Source organism: Pteropus alecto, unplaced genomic scaffold, assembly GCF_000325575.1.
Source record: "Pteropus alecto unplaced genomic scaffold, ASM32557v1 scaffold156, whole genome shotgun sequence".
NCBI lineage: Eukaryota > Metazoa > Chordata > Mammalia > Chiroptera > Pteropodidae > Pteropus > Pteropus alecto.
Window position 1 is genome coordinate 1,480,783 of NW_006437746.1, and position 18,409 is coordinate 1,499,191.

The 18,409-nt window shown below is 37.4% G+C and overlaps 1 protein-coding gene across 1 annotated transcript in view; it reads right to left on the minus strand.

The window, feature by feature from the left end:
- Positions 1 to 18,409, minus strand: part of ULK4 (unc-51 like kinase 4) — a 386,787-nt gene that overhangs the window by 342,341 nt on the left and 26,037 nt on the right. Inside the window, 3 exon segments of the mRNA XM_015591710.2 lie at positions 10,105 to 10,183; positions 16,316 to 16,362; positions 17,237 to 17,418. Coding sequence (XP_015447196.1) covers positions 10,105 to 10,183; positions 16,316 to 16,362; positions 17,237 to 17,418 — 308 coding nt within the window.

Here is an 18,409-nt window from a genome sequence, read left to right on the forward strand (position 1 = left end):
CTTCCCGTCTTTACATACCCTCAGTTGGCCCCTCTGTAGCCTCTACCTTCAATGCCTCCCTCTGGACTGAACCTTTCTCAGGAGTATTTAAATGTGCCGCGCACTCAGCCAAACGTCCTTGTCCAGACACATTCCCCACTTGCTCACCTCTGGTTTTCTACACAACCACTCACTCTGGCTTTTATTGCACAGGAGTCACTAACCCTCCTTTTGCCAAATCCAATTTAGGCTAATGTCTTAACCTAACCCGCAGAAATGATAAAAAAGATGACCATTTCCTCCTTCACAGCACGTGAGCCTCTCTCCCCTCCCACTAACGCGACTCTTCTGAGTTTCTTTGACTTCACCAGGGGTCCTTCTCAGTCTCCTCTACTACTTCCTCTTTCTCCGTTTAACATCCTTTGTCCGTTATAAAGTCCCATGAGCACAGGGACAACATCTGTTTTGCTCATTATAGTGCCTCCGGTGCCTGTCCCATTACTCAGCTCAAAGAAAGTGCTCATTCACTATTTGCTGACCTCGCTCTGTACCTAACGGCCCATAGAGAATTAACTCAAAGTGACTCATAGATTTAAATATAAAAGCTGAAACTACAAAAATTTAGAAAGAAACACGGGAGAAACGTTTTGTGACCTTGGGTTAGGTATAGATTTTGTTTAGCTACGGCATCAAAAGCATAATCCATAAAGGGGAAAAATGATAAATTGGACTTCATCGAAATTAAGAACTTCTGCTTTTGAATGACACTGCAAAGAGAATAAAACAACAAGCGACAGACTGGAAGAAAATACTGCAAAGGACTTACTTATAAAGGACTTATATCCAGAATACATAAAGAACTGTCAGATAGACGGCTAGCTAAGAGTGGTAGGTGGAGAGATGCCTGGATGAGAGGAAGGTCGATAACACTCAAAGCTCAGTAATTAAGAAAAAAAAAAAAAAACTTTAAGAAACCTTAGAGACGATGATTTCCCCAAAATGAGTTGCTCTATACCCATCCAGTCTCATCTCTTTTGACCACAAGCTTCCCAAATGGAAAGTGACTCCGATTTTCACTAGTTACACCTGGACTGTGAGACTCTGCTGTTACCACTCATGCTACGTTCTGTCTTATACTCTCTCACAAAGCTAAGCAAACTTAATACTGACAGGGAGGATTTTCAGGTTCTCTAAGTAGCTAAGTTGCCATAATTAGAAGACCACATATTTTTAAAATTAGAAAAAAATCATAATAAGTGCTACACGAAAAAACTCTAGATAAAAACAATCTCATATATGTACATAAAATATGTATATCTCGAAAAGCACAAACAGGCATCATTTGTTCTTCAGAAAAGTTACAGATTGAAAATAGGACTGTGGGAAGTAAGGACCATGACTGAACTCACTATGTGCAGCTGTCCTAGCAGGGGACTCACGCCACCGGGGACAGCAGAGAAGCGGCACAATTGTGCAGCTTAACACTGACCTAGAGCCGAAAGTGGAGCACACTGCACTGCGCCCCCTAAAACAGATGCCAGGACAGCCAGTTCACTCTAAATGCGGTTTCATCACGTCCTACGTTCCCAAAGCACGCCGTGTCCAGAAAGGACTAGATAAGTCAGATGACGCTTCGAATCGCCATCTATCCGGTGCTAAACATAAAATTCACTTGTAAAGCCAATTCAGTACATGGCTGAATAACACAGTGTCAATATTCATAAGTCAAGAATTCTTAGGAGATTTCAGCCTTTTGAGCAACTAAATCACAAATGTGATTATCCTACGAAAAACAAAAATAGGACAAAAAGGCAAAATAAATTTTGAAAATTAGATGAATTTCAAGACAATAATGGTGCACAGCATAATGAACGCAGTGGATCAATCTGTTGAAAATGAAGAGAGAAAAATGCACTGGCAATTAGTGACGACACACTGATTAGCATTTGTGTTTCAATCTAGAAAAAGGGTAAAACAAGAGAGCTACGATCCATATAATTTTTAAAAATTACTTTCTTACTGTACACTTAACGTGGCAGTTAAAGTGACGCTGCAAAGAAAAAACACGCACCTTGACGATGGAGAATCTGACATCGCCTCTTTAATCAAGTGATCAAAGCAAGTAGAGCTAAACAAGGGACACCTGACACTGCATGCGTCCTGAATGAGGAAACAGGAAGCACCCGACATCACCTATGCCACATGCCTACCAAGAAAAAAAGTTTAATCCGAATCTATGAATTATTGGAACTGAACCGAAAACTCAGTATTTTGACTATACGTATCATCCAGTGGATTACACTCCAAGAATCAAAAAGTGAAAAATTTAAAAAGCACAAAAATATCTTAAACTGTACTTTGTAGTTTTATTGTTATAATATTGGTATTGTTTTTAAAGTATGGGTAAAAAAAATAATTATGTTAATGTGATTAGCAGCTAAGATTTTCAGCTTAGGAGAAGAAAAATAATAATTTTAAATCCAAACAGTAAAAACTCTAATCTTAAATTTGAATTGGAAGGATCAATATGAATGAACTTGTGATTTTTTTTTTTTAAGGAACAGTATTTCTTAGTTGTAACCCTTGAAAGGTTCTAAAAGAAATGACAACCACAGTAGCAATGAACACCCCTACACAGACTCTGTTCTCTAAGTACCATTTCCAACTAAAATTAAACAAGGTTCCTTACAGATTTCAGAACTAAGGCTGACTACTGTCAAGACTGAGCAGTAGACTGAAATCTTGTTGACAAAATGCAAGCAAGTTATCAGAAACAGCAGTAGGTAGGGTCACGTTGAAAGGAGAGGTACAAACTTGAAAGGGGTCCCGTTGCACTGAGATGCAATGATTTAAGCATCGAAAAAACTAACGTCTGCAAAAGACTGAAACACGTAAATCCGTAAGTTCTTAACAACACAAAAAAATCTCAGTGGGCACTTATCGGAATTACCAAGGCACCAACTCATTATTCTGAAAACTGGTCTATAAAAAAAAACAATCACTTATCCTGCCTTTGTTAAACCAATTGTATTTTGGAATAACCAAATAGTTGATATGGAAGAGTTCTTCTGTAAGAAAAACTCCCAGCTATAAATCAGAAAGGAATTATGGAATGAGAAAATTATTATTTTTGCAACCTTAAAAGAGTGATGGGAAAGTTCATAATGATAAGGCTGACAACACCTGAAGCCAGCCAGCAATCACAGCATCACTAATGAGGCAACCAGACATTCCATGCCTCTCCCTATGAGGCAACAGGAAATACACAGGGCCAACTACGAAGAATTCCTACTCTCTGTCCATAAAACTCATCTTGAATCTAATCGAGGCCACACATCTAACCAGCAGTTAACAGAAAACACAGGTGACAGAGGACCATGTTAAATGACACCAAACCAGCAGAATAAAATTTCCGACATTCTAGCTTTGGCTAAAATAAATGATGATTTGTCTTTAATAAATAAATTGCACTAAAAAATAATAGAGAAATGTTTGAAATTAAGAGTCTTAAGAAGTTTGAAATTAAGAGACTTGAGTCGCGCTATCTAAATGCAATACAGGACCTTAACTCAATCCTGGATCAATGAGAAGGTATCAAATAACATGTATGAGACGGTTTAGAAAATCCGAACATTGACTGGACATTAGATTATACTCAGGAACCACTGCTGATTCTGCTGGGTATGATAATGGCATTGCGGTTTTGTTTTTAGAAATCGTTTTCTGTTAGATATGTACACTAAAGTATTTATGAGTGAAGTATAATGCTGGGATTTTTTTTAAAATGCTATAGCAAGACAGAGGGAGAGGGAAAGAAAAGGAGGAAAAGAGAGGAGGAGGAATGAGGAGAGAAGGGAGGGAGGAGAGAGGGGACGTGAGACGGGGGAAGAGGAGGAAAGAGATGATAAACGAGACTGGCAAAAAAAAAAAAAAACTGTTGGAAGTGGATATCTCGTTATTCTAATCTAATTGTATGTATGTTGAAATTTTCCACGATAAAAATGTTTAAGGAAGGGGTCAAACTAGAATGTCTATTAATAATCCTTCTAGTTCTAAACTTTAGGGTTCTATATTGAATTTCCTAAAATATATCCACTACGTGCTTGAGACTACATGTATGTAGCAAAGTATCAAGAATATTTCTTAAAAATTATTACACATAAGAACCACAATGATTACTCGGTGATAAATGTGTTATCATGGAGGAAAAGCTCAAGAAACTGGCTATATTTTCTGTGGGAAAGGTAAAGAAAAATTCAACAAATGCCTCTAAAGATATATGAGGTCATGATCAGCTCTTCTCTGTAGCCACTGATCATAGAATAATATGAGACTTATACAATGCAATATATATATATATACACACACACACATATATATACATATATATATACACATATATATATATGCCTTACTGTTAAATTGTACACCTGAAATTTACTGGATTTTGTTAACAATGTCACTATAATAAAATTTAATTTAAAAAAATAAATAGAAATAAATAAAATGAAGATAATAGCAAAAAAAGATAAAAGATACAAATTATATCGTAAGAATAATAAAACAGATTTTTTTCCTCCATCTCTCCTATTTGTAACAAATTACACCAACGTACTTCCCTATTGTTCTTTTAATCATTTATTAAATCTTTCGACATTGACTGAGTGCCTGAAATACACATGTTACTTGGCTGCTAGGCACTGTAGGAAACAAGATGAATAATAAAATGAGGTCCTCTGCCTTTAAAATGCCTACAGGATCTTCAACCACAATTTTTATTGCCCACTGGTAGGAAACCTACTGGAGAAATCAGGACGCGTCTCGCACTTGAAATTTTACTAATGATTTACTGAAAAATTACCTACAAACACCAAGAGAGTTTTACAGAAACTGGGTTCAAGGGTTCTACACCGATGGTTCACCAATGGGCTCCACTGGGTTCCCAAGTCCCCTGAAGTCATGGGCAAGGTGTTGACTCTGCATTTTTCTGGAGAGGCTGCCTTCGCTTTCATTAATCTCAAAGGGTACTGATCACCAATAGAATGCAACTGCATTTCATGCAGCAGAATCGCCATTAAAAAAATAAAGAAAACAGGGAAAAGATGAAACACAGTACCATATATCTGCTAAGACTGCTTCTTCCTAAAGTTGAAAGATAAATTCTTAACCTTGAGAAACTTTGTTTCCAGTGTTTGAGTGACCTCTAGCGGCAGCTTCAACTGTCACAGCCAACTGATTAAAAGATGGCATCACAAAGGAACAACGTGGCACAGTTTCAAATTATTCTGGAAATTCGTTAACCAACAGAACTCAGTTCACAATGCAGTGTGCTTAACTCACGATAGTTTCCCAGATAGCTAAATATACACTATTGTTTTTTTAATGAAATAAGTATGATTTGTCCCAAGTTTCATTTCAGAATAAAGCATCAGCAAATACCCAGAAAGGGCAGTGTGGGAATGAAGGCTACGAGGACCTCAGGAATTAACACCCACTCCCTCCCCTCAATGAAGCAGCATCAGAATGCAATGTTTGCTCAGGGCCGGCAACAAGAGTTGGGGAAATACTTAGAGGTACCCAGTCCCTGAGGAGAGAGAAGTACTGGTCCAAGAACTGTCCGTCAACTTGACTGAGCACAAGGTCAAGTGCAGTTCAAGAACTGCCAGGCCGAATGCTCTCTGTAGCAGTAGCAACGGCAACTGCCAGGGGTACCAGGCCACTGGCATGGAGCTGAGGCCAGGATGAGCTGGGCACATCACCGAGGGTGACCGACAGGTCCCGGTTACTGCAGTGGCCTTCTGCAGGAGTTCCTACAGCAGCAGAACATATGGTCTCTAGTCATATCCAAGTCCCAAGCATGAGGACTCTGTACGGGGTGTAGGCTGTCTCTCGGCTCCAGCCCTGGCCTCTGGCCTGTCTTCCCGGGACTCCATGCCACAAGGCGCCCCTCCAGACCTGCCATGACTTCTACCTATACACACCTCCCTCTCATAATTTTTCAGCATCAAGGGGGAGCTGACCCTGAACAAGGACCATCACGGCCCCAGAACGTTTCTGAACATCTGGATCAGTCTTTCCCAGGAAGTGTCCTACTGGTGCCTGAGACAACTCTCTACAACCTTGAGATTCATTCATGCTTGCTGCCCAACGCTGTAGTTCATTACTAGCAATGTGGGAATGTGCCACACTTTGTCCGCTCTACTACTAGTGGGCATATTTTTGTTAATTCAAATTTAGAGCTGCTACAAGTAACTAGTAACAGATGTTCTTGCATACGTCATTTGGTACACTGGGCTGCAGGGTAATGGGCACTAGGTCACAGGACAGAAATGAGTGCAGCTTTAGGAGACGTCGCCAAGCAGGGTTACGTCTCCGCAGCCACACAGCTGCGTCCCTTCGGCTCAGGTCTGTCGTCAACACTTAGGATTGGGAAGCTGTTTAGTTTTTGCCACTTTGGTGACTGCCTAGACATTTCATTTTGATTTGCATTTCTCTGATGCCGCAGCACTTTTCATACTGAATATGAGAATTTATAATGGCCAGATCTGGTTATTAAAGTCTGCCTTCTAAGATCATAGCAGGCGGCAAATCTGTCATTACTCTTCAAAATCCCAATCCAGAAAAAAAGGCATATATATTATTATATATTTCTATTTATCATATATTTTATATATTTTATGTGCTAAATATATAACATATATATGTTATATAATATAACGTGTGTGTGTGTGTGTGTGTGTATATATGTATATTATGTATATATATGTACACACACACACACACACACACACACACACACACACACACACACACACATCATCCTTCACCTCAATTACCACGGCCTGGTCTCACTGATTCTACCTTGCCCTCACCCTGCAACAGAGTGATCCTTTTCAAACGTAAGCCACACCAAGGCACTCCTGCTCAAAATCTGCTGATGGCTTCTCATCTCCTTCAGAATAAAATAGCAAATCCTGACCGTGGCTTATGACACAGCTCTGGACGAGCCGGCCCCTGGCTCCCTCGCGGACCTCATCTCCGACCACTCTCCCCTTCACTCAGCTCCAGCTACTCATCACCTTGGTGCTCCTTACAACGCGCCGACCACTTTTCTATCTCATCCTTTGCAGCTGTTCTTCGTCCTGTCAGGAAGACACAGCTTGCTCCCTCAATTCCTTTGGGTCTCTGCCCAGACGCTCCCATCGATGGCTCTCCTTGCCCAACCTCTCTACGCCAGCACCGCCACCTCATCATTCCCCAGCTCCACTATGTTAACTTTTTATCTTTTTCATTGCATTTCATCACCACCTAACATCTGATGTTTATTTATTACCTCTTCCTCACACTGGGACACAAGCTCCAACAGAGATGGATTTTTATCTATCTTGTTCAGCACTGTACCCCAGGATCTAGACAGTGCCTTGACTAACACAGGTACTGACAAATATTTCTTAAATAAAAAAAAAAAACAGTATCAACGCCAAGAAGAGATAATCAATGTCAGAAATAAAACAATATCTGTGAACTTCTTCTAGAACAAAATAAAAACTTGCCTGGAATGACAGTCTTCCTGCATGTAACAGTGCTATCCCATAATGCCCTCCTTTCCCAGTCCCTTCTCCACTTCCCTTTTAGATCTTCTCAAATAATGAAGACTTCACTTCCACGCCATTATCTATTTTTTAACAGTATGTATACTTTTTCTGAAAAATCCATTCTTTACAGATTTGATTATACTTTACAACATTAACAGCTATTATGTAGACTTGAATTTTAATGGACTCATTGTTTATATATTTTTTACAGTGCCTTAAACCTTATTTTTTTATATTTTTAGGCTACTCAAGTAGCTTCCTCAAGTAAATAGTTTTAGAAATGTTAGTGAAATTCAGATTGAGTCTCTGAATTTCTGAAAATGTCTTCTCTTCTGTCTCCTCACAAGTAAGCGATCTGATGGCTGTATAGATTTAAGATCACATGACTCCTTAAGTGTTGTTCCATTTCCACTGTTTTCTGCATCTCCTAGCTTTTAGTGGTACGAATAAATGAAATGCAAATCGAATTCACTGTATTTGCGTATAACCTGGTTTTTGGTTTCCTTTTTCTCTTTGAAATTATGAATTTCAGCAGGGTAGGTCTAAATGTGCATCTTTTTTCAATGTTTTGCCTGACATTTGGTGAGACCTTTCATCTAAAGATTTGAGTCTTTCTTCGGCTCAGGGTGAAATTTTCCTATATTATTTCTTTCATGATTGTTTCACTTCTGTTTGCTTTGATCTCTCCTTCTGGAAATCCCACTGTATATCTTAGACAAGTGCTGTCCACCAGAAATATGATTCGAGGCACATAGGTAATTCAAAGTTTTCTAGTATCATTAAAAAATAAAAGGAGGTAAAACTAATTTTAATAATATTTTTATTTATCCAAATATACCCAAAATGTTATCATTTGAAAATGTAATCTATAAAAAAAATTATAGGTGAGATACTTTACACTTTTTTATATTGTCTTCAAATCTAGTATATGTTCTCCACTTGCAGCTCATCTCATTTCAGATCTCGATTCAGACTAGCTGCTTTTCCAGGACTCAGTAGCTACTGGCGGCTGGTGGCTACAATACAAGACAGCCTAATAGGTTGTCTGAAACTATCTTCCATGCCTTTTAGTTCAAAATTTTTATCCTTTCTCATTTTCTTCCGAATCCTAAGAGACTTCATCCAACTGATCTTCAAATTCACTAAGTCGGCTTCCTAAAGTACTCAGCCTCCTTATTACTGCAAATGTTGGCCATTTTAATTAACAGTCCTCTTCAGAGGCTCTTACCTCATGGCACACCGGCTCCTAAGAAAGGGCTATCTGTTCTGATTATCCCGGGATGTCCTCGAGAATCTCAGGACTGTATCTTACAATTTAAGTTTTCTCTCATCTCCTATAGCCTCTCTATTTCATTGAGGGTCCTTTGCTAGGAGTCATCAGAAGGAATCCCCACTTATGAGCTCCTAAGTCTTCTCATCTGCCTAAGGATACTGCCCTATCTGCTCAGTCTTTTAGATAAAAATCTAATTATATGTCTGGCTACTGTCAGGGATCATATGGGTCACAAGTCATTGTTCTTGGTCCCAGAAACAAGAAAGGAAGATTAGACTTAATGACATTTCCTTCAGTAGCTCAGAGATCTAACAGTTTGCAGGGAATGGGGATAAAATTATAAAGAGAGGAAATGCAGTGAGCTTAAATTTGTCTCCTATTCACGTGCACCCATACCATCCCAGCAGCAGGCTACGTACTGGACGACACAAACACAGAATATTTTCCATCACTGCAGAAAGTTCTACTGGATAAGCACCTGGCCAAACAATTCCTCTTACAGCCCCAAACACCACCACTCCAGGTTCTGCCTCCACTAAATCCCCACTTCTTACCACAATTTCCTTCGGGAGTTTTTGCCCTTCCCCATAAAAGCCCTGGTTCTTCTCACCTATTTTGACAGTTGAGACTCTCCTAGTCCAAGGGAGGAAAATCTATTACCAATTAAGTGTAATATACATGAACAAGATAAATACACGGTAGTTTTTAGTGTTCAAGGACACTCACGAAGTCAGTACAGTGGCAGTGTTCACATCACGGGGCCTGGAATTACTGGTTAACAATGAAAGGCTTCACAGTATCAGTATTTGAAAGAAATTACTGTTATTAGAAAATATCTTTAGTGCATGCATGGCCATTCAACAGCGGAATCACTGTCAGAAATAACTGATAAATGGTGAGGATGAACACACTAAATTCAAGATGAAAAGCTAAAAGAATTTTCATTTGAATTATGAGCTATGTTTCTACCTAGAAAATACATTAGTTTTAATAAAATGTTGGGTAGACTATAAGAAACTAGTAATGAAACAAGCCTTATCCAAAACTAACTGAAATAATGAGTAGAGCCCACAAACCCTGTAACTCTGCCACACCACCTTTAGTAATAGAATATATTATATATGATCTGTTGTATTTAAGCCTAAATGTCTATTTAGGTTACCATTTTATAACAAGGTCAAAAGAAGCTGTGTACCCTAAATTACGAAATGAAGAACAATCTTTTTTGTCATTCATAACATTTCAGTAATAAATTACCTCGATAACAGGTGTATTTTCCTGGAGCTCAGCTGTGTGTGAGGCCAGTAAACCAATCACGCGAGCGACCTTGGCCCGTCTGTAAATGCAGAGAAAAGTCTTTAGAGAGGAGAGTCGGGGACTGAGGAAACTAACGCCCAGGTTATTTACATTAAGCAATTAGAAGCACTAACAGGAGATAAAAATGGAATGTGACAGAGTGAGCATATACACCCCCATGGATGAGCCCAGAGAAACACTGTCTCGTGTACACGGGGAGACATGAACAGCAATGTTCTCTGCAGTCCTATTTGCAATTGTGACAAAAATTAAAAAAGTTGTACTTAAATAAGTAAAATGGAAAACATTTTCAAAAAGCTTTAACTCAAGAGAAGAGTGGTATTTGGCCAAAGGTCTCTCTTCTACTTCTTGGTAGACCAGTGATTTTATATATAAGTAGAAAATAATATCAGAACAGTTAAACATATATGTATGTATATGCACTTCAATAGAAAGTTTTACAATCGTTAAGTTTTACAAGTATTTTTCTATTCTAATAAATACTAGTTTTAGTGAGGTGTTACCGTTTCGTTAGCCAGCAGGAAATGAAATTGATAAATTATTAAATATCACTTCGGGTGATTTGAAACAGTTTATTTCATGTAGAAAATTAGTTATATGAATCTTTTTTAATTTAAAAAAAAGGTGAAGTGTGTGAACTGATGAGAACCGTACTCTCAAGTAGTGATGCTGCATGCTCTCTGTGCTAATCAGTGTGTCCAGCAGAGAGCCTCCACTTCTCAGGCTCTTAAAATGGCTATGCGGGGACCCCCAGGAGGGAAACAAATGGGACTCAGAGAGGAACCACAGGGAGGTGCTTGCGTTGTCAGATCTCTAACATGCAGAAATAATTTTTGAGGATTTCTCGAATTAGCCATTCAAATCTCTTAACATACAGATTAAATAAAAAGACTAGACATTAAAAGTGATCGCTTTCAAAAAAGATTTGGTAAGACACTGAACCAGAAGTTCCAAGTAAAAGCTTCCAGTCAGAGCTCTGTCACTGACCAGTTATGCGACCAGAGCCAAGTTAATTGAACCTCAATTTCCACATGCGCAATTTAAAGGCACAGATGGATTGACTTAGTTTTTTCACAATGATAAATGCTTATTATCAAAAACTCACTAATGAATTACAGGATGTGAGACACAAAATTTATCTTGGTTCAAAGACAAGCCCAAAATACTCATAAAATATTGAATCATTTTTCCAATCGACAAAATTAATCAACTAAAATGAAAATGTATCAAAACATGCTGATTAAATATTTTCCCTAGTCTCACCAGAAACAATTCCTATCAGAACAAGAAAAAACATACTACCAAGAAACTCTTATAGTTTTAAATTATAAACTATTTAAAGTAGTAACAATATTTCTCAGTATATGCCAAATACTTAAATACAACTGTACCCTATATACAATGCCCTTACAAAACCAGCTCCTTCTCATAAGAGTCATCATTTCAGGTGCCCCCAGGACCCGTTATGCTGTACCTTAGAACCATCCCCACCTCTATTAGAGCGCCTAAAGCTGTACTGGTAAACTTCTGTGTGCTGGCAGACGTGTTCCACATCTGCACTGTTCAATATAGTGTCCACCAAAAGCACATGACTATATTGAGCACTTAAAACACAGCTGGTACAGTGATGGATTTTTAATTTTTACTTGGAATTAGTTTTAAATTTAAATTTAAATAACTACCTAGGGCTACCGGCCACCATATTAGACAGCAGAACTGAAATGTCAGTTACTTCTCCATGTGATTTCTGCGGGGAGGAGGCCACGATATAGGGTTTTGCTGGGTGATAAAAACATTCTGGAATTAGTGATGACGGTTGCATAAATTTGTGATAAATCACTAAATTGTAGTTTTAAAAAGTGTATTTCTATCACATCAATAGGCTAAAAATGAAAAAGCACATAATCATATCAATAGATACAGAAAAAGCATCTGATGAATTCCAACAACCTTCATGATAAAAACTGTCAGTAAACTAGAAATAGAAACTTTTTCAACTTGATAAACCCTAAAAAAAAAAGCCTACAGCTAACATCCTACTTAAAGGTGAGAAAACTCAAAGCTTTCCCACTAAGATCACGTACAAGAATGTCACCTCTCACCACACCTTTTCAACATCATCCTAGAAGTTCTAGTTAATGAAATAAGACAAGGAAAAAAATGGTATACAGATTGAGAAGGAAGAAATAAAACTGTCTTTGTCCACAGATGACATGATTGCCTACATACTAAATCCTTAAGAACCGACCCCCCTTACCCCAACCCACCCCACCCAAAAACAAAAAAAGAAAGAAACCTCCTGGAACTAATCAGTGACTCTAGTAAGGTTGAAGGATCCAGGTTAACATACAAAAGTCAATTGCTTTCCTATAAACCAGTAATACATAAGTGAAATTTGAAAGAAAAAAAATACCATTTATATTAGCACCTTAAAAAAAATAATGTCCTGAAGTATGAATCTAACAAAATAAGTTTAAAATCTATATAAGAAATACCGCAAACAATAATGAACAAAATCAAAGAATAACTACAGAAATAGAGAGCTATTCCATGGTCAAAGATAAAAAGACTCAATATTGTCAAGATGTCAATTCTTCCCAACTTGATCTATAGACTCAATGCAATTCCAATCAAAATCTCAGCAAGTTATTTTGTGGACATTGACAAACCGATTCTAACATTTATATGAAAAGGCAAAGACCCAGAAGAATCAATAGAATATTCAAGGAGAAGAACAAAGTTGAAGGACTGACCTATCAGACTTCAAAACTTACTGTAAAGCTACAGTAATCAAGAGAGCGTGGCGTGGGCAAAAAAAAAAAAAATTTGACAAATCAATGTAACAAAATAAAAAGCCCAGATATACGCACATAAATAAAGTCAAATGATCTTTGACAAAGGAGAAAAGGCAATACAATGGAGCAAAGACAGTCTTTTCAACAAATTGTGCTAGAACTGGATATCCACTTTCAAAACATCTGATCTAGACATAGATCTTACACCCTTCACAAAAATCAACTCAAACGGATCACAGACCTAAATGTAAAACAAAACTATAAAACTCCTAAAAGGTAACATAGGAAAAATTCTAGATGACCTTGGGTGTACCAATGACTTTTTATATACAATAGCAAAGGCATGATCCATGGAGGAAATAAGCAATAAGTTGAACTTCACTGAAAACTCTGCCCACAAAAAAAACAATGTGAAGAGAATGAGAAGACGAGCCACAGATTAGAAGAAAAGATTTACAAAAGACATCTGTTAAAAGACTATTTTCTGGCATATACAAAGAATTCTTAAAACTCAACAATAAGAAAACAAACGTCTAAAATATGGGCCAGGCACTTGGGCCCTGGAGCCTTTTGAGCCACTCTTGTCTTGCTCGGCCCGCTGCCACGTCTGGAAGTGTACTGTTGCTTTACTTTCCCTTCTAATAAAGCTATTATTTTCTGCTATCAATAAATAAAAATAAATTAAATAAATTAAATTAAAAAGCAAAGTAAAATAAAATAAAATATGGGCCAAAGATCTTAACAGATATACAGATGGCAAATAAACATATAAGAAAATGTTCTTCTCCATCACATATCGTCAGGAGAATGCACATTAAAACAATGAGGTACCACTACACAGCTATCAGAATGGACAAAATCCACAACGCTGACACTACCAAATGCTGGGAAGGATATGGAGCAACAGATACACTCATGGCAATTCCACTCCTAGGTGTATGCCCAGAAGAACTGAAAGCAAGGACTTGAACAGATACTGAACACTAACAGAACAGCAGTACCTGCAATAGCCAAAAGGTAGAAGCAAACCAAGTGCCTATCGACAGATGAAAAGATAAACCAAATGTTGCATTTACATACATGGAATATTATTCAGCCTTTAAAAGAAATGAAATTCTGACACATGCTATGACATGGATTAACTGTGCAAACATTAAGCTAAATTAAATAAGGCAGACACAAAAGGACATAGATGGTATGATTCCATTTACATTTGGTCCCTACAACAGGCAAATTCAGAGACAAAACAGAGAAGTTACAGGGCCTGAAGGAGGGGAAATGGGGAGTTACTATTTAATGGCTAAAAGCTTCTGTTTGGGATGATGGAAGGTTCTGGAACTCGATAGTGGTGGTAGGTATGCACATTATGAATATACTTAATGCCACTGAATTGTACACTTAAAAATGGCTGGAATGCTAAATTTCATATTACATGTATTTTACTACAATTAATAAAATTTATGTATTATATGCAAATTATACCTCAATAAAGTTGATTGGCAAAGGTTATAAAATCTGATGAATATCCACTTTTAGAAGTTCTAACAAAAGGGCGTTTTTATACACATTAACTGGGAATGGATGTTGACACAATGTTTCTAAAGAGCATGTTACAAAAATCACAAAAATATTGCGTTCTACCCATTTGTTCTAATTCTATAAATCTGCCCTAAGAAGAAAAAGAAAACAGGCGCAAAAAGATTTAAGCACAAAAAAGTTCAACGTTATATTATTTAAAATATTTACTATTCCAAAATAGGAAACCATGTAAATAAAATGATCAGACACTCATAGCATATAAAAAAGGCACACCTTAAAAAAGCATCATAGACAATGAATGACATTAAAAATACACAAATATGGTAGAAGGGGAAGAGAAACTTAGAAAATTACATATTACATTCTATCTTGTTTTTCTATATGCTGAACACAGCCAAGGAATAAACACATCTACTCCAACAGTGACTAAGCGAAGGACCCTTATCATCCATTACCAGGGAGATATGACCTGGCTCGGAGAAGGCCTCGCTGGGAGAAGTGTGTTTGACAGGAGGAAGAGAGAGTTAAAAGAAGATTCAAGCAGAGGACTTGTGTGCCTTACTCATTTTCCTCAAAACTGCTTTACAATTAAATTTCGAGTTTAAAAAAATAGAAAAAAAATGGTTTTAAAACACTACTTGGAAAGATTTAAGAACGTCTATTTTTAAAAGTCAGCAGGGGGCACCCCATTCCAGGATATAATTTAAGCTTTAGCTGAAGTGTTATTTCCATGGTTTCTTTTTAATGAGCATACTACAGATTTTCTCAAAGCTTTACATGCTCGAAAACTACCTAAAAATCCTATTTTGTAATGTCAGATTTTACCTTGGGAAAGTAACATTAAAAAAATGCATAAGAATTATCCTAAAAAGCATCTTCTGAAAATACCTATTGTTTCCCCCATATTTTGCCAGACTGGAAGAATAAATTAATATTCTCCTACTATCACATTTCATAAAATCCCCTCATCTTCATGTTTTCATAGGCTTCTCCTAACAATGAGATAAGCAGACCTGATAATAACTTCAATTTCCACACCCACAACATATACTAAGCACCCACTCAGAAGAATCAAGCACTGTGCAAGCTACTTCATATACTAATCTCATTCCAAGTTTAATTATTACCAAAAATCTATGAAGTAGATACACTCTCCCTATTTTCCAGATGAAGAAACTGAGGCTAAGCAGTTACAGCAGTTTGCTGAGGGGTTAGATCTATAATCCACAGCCACTGCAATTTCATCATCCCACACAAGATTCCCCAGGGAGCGGAGACTCAGGAAGAGGTCATCATTTGGTCAAGACTCAAGGGCAACCAGAGCCCAGAACCCTCTAACACTTATCTAATGTGCTTTTTGCCACAGCATGCTGCCTCCATGAACAAATACACCTCCTTCTATCAAGGGCTTACAGATCACGATCCCATTAGATTTTAAATAACGTCATAAGGAAGCTATGTACTATATAAGGTAAAGGTACCATAGCAAGGGAGAACTCCTTAGGAAGCATAATGAAATTAAAACACAGGGATCGAGGATAAAGTATTTGATAAAGAACATTCAAAAGAACAACAGTTAACAAAGTTTCCAGACATACTTTAAGTAATCCTAAAATTATATTCATATTAGAATAAAAACTATTTTGAAGTCTTGTTAAGTTTACAACTGAATGTCTATAGAAATCGCCTATGATTCAGAGTCATCGTTACTTCAGAATATTTTATGACTAAGTGTTTAGGACTATGTGCTTTTGATAAATATGTATGCTATAACTACTTAATAAAGAATAAATTATTAAAATATAAATGTTACTTACATATCCCAGTTTGGAGCTATTCGTAAATGCTGGATTAGCAACTGAAACTAGAATAAAAAATTAAGATGTACATTTCATTCATGAAACAACACTAAAGTGACTACTAAGTTAACAAATCAGACCATATGCAACTGAAACGTGAATCCTGCACTGAGATAATAATTTACAAAAATGCAAAAGCACGGAGTACATAAGGTCAAAATAAAAACTAAGAAATGCACTTTGTTTTCCATACCCAGTTATATTCCTAAATGTGTCCCACCCCTCACCCGACAAACACAGACCGAGTATCAAAAGAGTAATCTTAAAACTATCTTGAAATCAAATGAGTTAACATTTTTAAGCCAGTTCCCAAATAAGGGCTCACTATGGAAAACACCCAGATCACTGTAACTCTGTTCTGGGGACGACTTCGAAAGCTCTGCCAAACTCCCATGGTTTCATTGATGAACCAAGACAGTCCAAGAAATTTCACCAGGGGAAAAGGGGAAAAAAAAAGTCTTAAGAGACTCGCTGTCCCCTTCAGTGTCATATCAGAAACCTGGGTGTTTACCAGGGGACCCAATAAAAGAGCCCCTAGTCCATGCGGGTAGCCCATTCCACTAGCCGACGAAAAGATCTGTCATGATTTCAGTTACAAAAAATATCTCACAATTATCATAAGTTAACATAAAACGCAAGTCGGGTGCTACAATGGAAAAAGTTCGAAATCGCTGTCCACTCGAATGCTTTTAGACCCGAAGATTAAATAGAGAATAATTTTGGCAACTCTATAATCTTGAGAAATCACCCTTTTTTCATTGCAATTAAATCAAATTAATAGTTTAGCATGTGTTTTCATCTCTGTAGACATACAAAAGTTACGTGCAGAAGGCCTGCTGTGAGGGCAGTGAAAGGAGTCTGCATGTCACAACTACCTACCAGGGGGGAATGGAAGAGCCTGGTGGCCACCTCCCTGTGACCAGCCACCACGCACAGATAGCACAGGAGGTTCAGCTTGGCTCGGGAGGCCCCCGTGGTCTTCTCGGTGGAGTCGATCTGTGAGCACACTTGTTGTAAAAAGTCATTCCAATCCTGGTCTTTTAGTAATGCTAACTTATCCGCTGAAGAGGAAAGAAAATATTACAAGTGCATATCGTGTGAAAATATCACAAGGGAAAGACAATGGAACACAGAATTTCAATAGCTAAGATGGGCCAAAAAAAAATTGTCGCTTCACAATGCCAAAAGCAAAAGTACTCCAAAGTTGACATTATTTTTATTTACTCTTCTATAGTCATGTCTTATTCCATAATGGAGTCTTTTCAACTATGTCAATGGAAAACTGCTTTAAAAAAAAAAAAAAAAGAAAGCAGATGCCTGAAGAATTATTCTGCAACTGAGAATATAACAAAATGCAGTTAAATAAAACTGTACTACATAAAAACAAGAGAGTCTCTGTGTAAATAAAACAATCTAGCCTTAAAATATCGGAAAAGTCAAAAATTTTACAGTTGTTAAAAGGTTCCAATGAAATTACTATTAAACATAACCAGGTTAATATGATCGCTAAAATCATCTAAGGGCCCTATCTGCAAACTCCCATACAAACAAAAGGCAAAAACTAGGAAAAGAGATGCTATCCGAAGTCAACATGGTTTCAGCTGATCTCCATCCTTAAAATCAACTGTAATAATAATTTCCTAAAATAACTCAAAGGGAAAAAGAGAAAAAATTACTTCAAGATAATAATCCTCCAGGTTTTTATAAACAGTGGTTCTACTTGGCATGGTTTATTTAAATTGGAATATTTATTTTAGAATCATAGATTCTGTTCTAGCTATGATGAAGTTTACTAGCTTAACAGGTTTATCAAACAAAATACATCAAATTTAAGGTATAAAAAAATTTCTGATGTTCACCCTAAATGAGACTTTCCATTAGGTAAAAGGAAAGGTAACGATCTTCCTCTAAGTACCTGCACCCCCACACATCCCCACAAAGGTGAACCATCTGGCCCCAGTCTCCACTGCCCTGGCTCCATTGACGAGAATATCGATTCTTCATTGGCATCTCCAACCCTCTGCACTCACAGGAGTCCCATAAATGTTGGAC